We start from the raw sequence: 3,620 nt of genomic DNA, 5'->3' as shown, positions 1-3,620 counted from the left end.
CCTGTTGGAGACTCACTGTCAGACAATGGTTTTATTTGCTTTGAGAAAAGTAGAGAAATTCACATTATGTTTGTAAAGATTGTTATTAACCTTTGATTCAGAAAAACAACAAGAACATCATTAATCTGTCAGAGTTATTATACAAAAATAAAAGCAGTAAAATTTGCTTTATTTCTATAACAAATGTTCTGATATCAAAAATCTGAGCTGATTTCCATAAAGAGACAGTTTTAACTTAAGAGATTAATTGTTTTTATTAAAACAGTTAATCCAATATTTAGGAATAAAAACCAAAATTAAATTATTTCTAAAAACACTTGAATGTTTCACAGATGATCCTGTTGTAACTGAAGAATCTGAAGTAAAAGAATCTAAATGTAAAGTTTTGGTTTCTCTCCAGCCTGGCTCCTCCTGGATCCTGGACCGGTTTCAGATCTGAACTCAAACACAGGAAACAGTTTCTGATTTCTCACACAGATTTTTCTGAGGATCATCACAGGATCTGTTGAACCAGATCTTTGAGTTATCGGTTCTTTGTCTCTTCCCCATCATCACACAGCCTGCTCCTGGCTTCTCCTCTGCTTTGTTGGACTCTTTTTCTGCCCAAAATCTCAAACTGGGGAATAAAGAACGAGAAATTAAAAGCTGACTTCAGTGCTGGTTTTTAACACAACAGTTTTCCTGACAGTCAAATCTTTCATCCAGAGGAGATCTGTCCACCCAGAACCACCTGCCTCCGGTCTCTGAGTCCGTCAGCCCGATCCAGAACTCATCACTGGGTGATTTCATGAAGTTCTTCAATCTTCTCATCAGGAACTCCTGAGCAGTAAAAGATGAAAATATCTCTGAGACTTTCCTGACATGAAGAAACTTGATGAAGTGATGAAATGTGTGAGAACATGAACCTGCAGTCAGTTTCTGACAAACAGCCATTTAGTTAGACAGCAACTTAGGGGCAAAGAAAGTTACAATGTAAGTATTGGGAGTGCTTTTATTTTGAAATGCTACATCAGAAGTTGCACAAAATTGTTGAGGAACATCTGGAGGACTTCTAGAGTCAGACTGAAGTGAGATCAGTCACYGATCACAAAAAAACTTTAATCCCTTTATGGTTAACTTCTAATAACCCTGATTTATTTCTCTCAATAAGATCTCAGATCTCTTTGTGTTTGTTGTTTAGTGAGTAAACATGTTTTTGTTGGTTTTAGCTGCAGTCAGCTGAGGTAAACACATCCAGTTTAAAGTGTTCACTCAGCACAGCGGTTCAGCTTCAGCGCTTTTTGTCTCCTGTTCACTTTTTTTGCTGTTCTTCCATGGATTTTGACTGAAGTTGTTTTTGCAGCTCAGGACTCAAACAGGAAGCTGATGAAGTCAAATCATCACAGAAGCAACATAAAGTCAAATTAATGACTATTAAATCAGAGCTGCTGTGAGAAATAAGTCTAACAGAAAATTAACTTTACGCGTTTTTATGGCAAAAACTGAAAAACAGCTTATTCACAGCAGAAAAATGGAATAAAACTTTAAAGTACAATATTTTTATTATTAAATTTTACTACTTTGGTAAATGATTCAATATTTCTATAAAATGTTTTAATAATTTATTTTGTAATCTGATAATAATAATAATCAGTTTTGATCAAAAAGCTGTTTTTATTTCCGGTATTTCTAATCTTTAATCTTTTTAATGATTTCAGGCCGGAGCCCGTGCGCATGCGCATTAAACTCTGAAGCTTTAAAAAGCAACTTCCTGTTAATAAGACCGTGCGTGAGGGCGCGCTCATGTGGGCGGAGCTTATGAGTGACGGACAGCTCTGTTTTCTCCTCTCTGCAGCTGCTGATTTCTTCTGATTTCTTCATTTTAATAAAAATAAATACATAAATAAATAAAGTAAATCAGGACATCATCGAGAGACGGAAGTACTTTATTTATTTTAGTTTTTTTCTCTTCTGCCGGGGTCTCCTCCCSCCTCCTCCTCATCCTCCCCCTCATAATCTCTTCATCCTGCAGCTGAGATGTGAGTACTCTCTGATTTTTATTCTGTTTGTATTTTATAAGCATTAAAATCTGTGAATTTACAACCAGAATGAAGTTAAATTAATAAACYAAAAGTATTTTTGTTGTTTTTGTTTGAGCGGAAAACTTTTTTTTTCTTCAGATTGAGGTGTTTTTTAGTTTCTGTTAAGGAATCTGGTTTCAGCAGCTGAGYTCAGAGAGGGTTTAAATGAGTTTTTTTATTTAAATTTAAATTTAAAAATGTATTTTTGCAGCTCTGAGACTCAAACAGCTGCAGTGAATCTGTCAAATATGACATCAGGTTGAGCTGATCACAACCTGCAAATTAACAACCTTTCTGTTGTTAAATAAAACACATTTTGTTAAATATGTGTGTTGTTTTCCATGTGTATGTGTGAGTCTGTGTGTGTGTGGGGGGGGGGGGGGGAGAGCATTAAAGCCTGCATGTTGATGCTGCACTAATCTTTCTCCATTTTGCTGAAAAACCAGCCTGACTGTTGGAGCGAAGCAGAGAAACAAACTGCTTCTCTCCTGGTTTCCACAAGAGATGCACAAAAAAGAAAAACATTTCTTTATTTTCTTCTCACAGCCTTGMATAGTTTTTTCATTATTAAACTGATTTTACTAATGCATTATTCAAATAGTTTTCTCTTAAAAGGAAAAAAAGTTTTGTTTAAAAAGTGTCAATTTCAGAAGAAATGCGATAATATTTCTTGTATAATTTAAATCCTTCACATCCAAACATATACAGTACCATAGTAAATATTCCTTGCAGCATCATGAGGTGTTTATATTGTTTACACTTCATAGAGTTGATTTTGATTTTTGAAAGATCCAGTTTTCAGCTCATATAAACCTCATATCTCCATTAATCGGTTCATCATTTCTCCTCCGATCTTCACGTCATTTCTGCAGGTCCACTCCAGAAACAGCAGGTGCTCCAGGAGCTCCCGGGGCCCCAGAAGGTGAGGGGGGTCCTCGAGCTCCGCCTCCTAATCTGACAAGCAACCGACGTCTCCAGCAGACRCAGGCGCAGGTGGACGAGGTGAGGAACTGGCTTCTTAAAAACYTTAAACTAATTAATGTCTTGGACAGAGACACTGACGGGTGTTGGTTGTCCCTCAGGTGGTGGACATCATGCGTGTGAACGTGGACAAAGTCCTGGAGAGGGACCAGAAGCTGTCCGAACTGGACGACCGGGCGGACGCCCTGCAGGCCGGAGCCTCGCAGTTTGAAAGCAGCGCCGCCAAACTCAAGAACAAGTACTGGTGGAAAAACTGCAAGGTGAGCTGACCCGACCCACACTCGTGCTGGACTTTTAGAACCAGAACCTGGGCACTGGACCTGTGGCTCTGTCATAAACGTGAAACTCCCACACTTCTGAGATAATCTCCAGAACAGCATCAGCACAGATTTATTCATCAAATATAAAAACATGTTTCCTGATTGGCCAATCTTTGAACATTTTCAGTCCCTTTTGGTCCATCGGGCCGAGCATCAGGCTGCGAGGTTCAGATGGTCCAATCAGAGAAAAGATGGAGGATTATGAGAGAGAGAGAGAGAGAGAGAGAGAGAGAGAGAGAGAGAGAGAGAGAGAGAGAGA

General features: G+C 38.4%; 1 protein-coding gene across 1 annotated transcript; it reads left to right on the top strand.

Moving 5' to 3' along the window:
- Positions 1-1,783: 1,783 nt before the first annotated feature.
- On the top strand, positions 1,784-3,301 carry LOC106519597 (vesicle-associated membrane protein 2; the record flags this gene model as incomplete). Its single annotated transcript, XM_014011333.1, is given in 3 exon segments — positions 1,784-2,018; positions 2,933-3,062; positions 3,143-3,301. Coding segments are annotated over 3 exon segments (291 nt in total), but the record flags the coding sequence as incomplete, so codon positions are not given.
- Between the last annotated feature and the right edge of the window lie 319 nt (positions 3,302-3,620).

The sequence above is a fragment of the Austrofundulus limnaeus genome, unplaced genomic scaffold, assembly GCF_001266775.1.
Source record: "Austrofundulus limnaeus strain Quisiro unplaced genomic scaffold, Austrofundulus_limnaeus-1.0 Scaffold79, whole genome shotgun sequence".
Taxonomy (NCBI): domain Eukaryota; kingdom Metazoa; phylum Chordata; class Actinopteri; order Cyprinodontiformes; family Rivulidae; genus Austrofundulus; species Austrofundulus limnaeus.
This window is presented reverse-complemented; position numbering and strand designations above follow the sequence as displayed.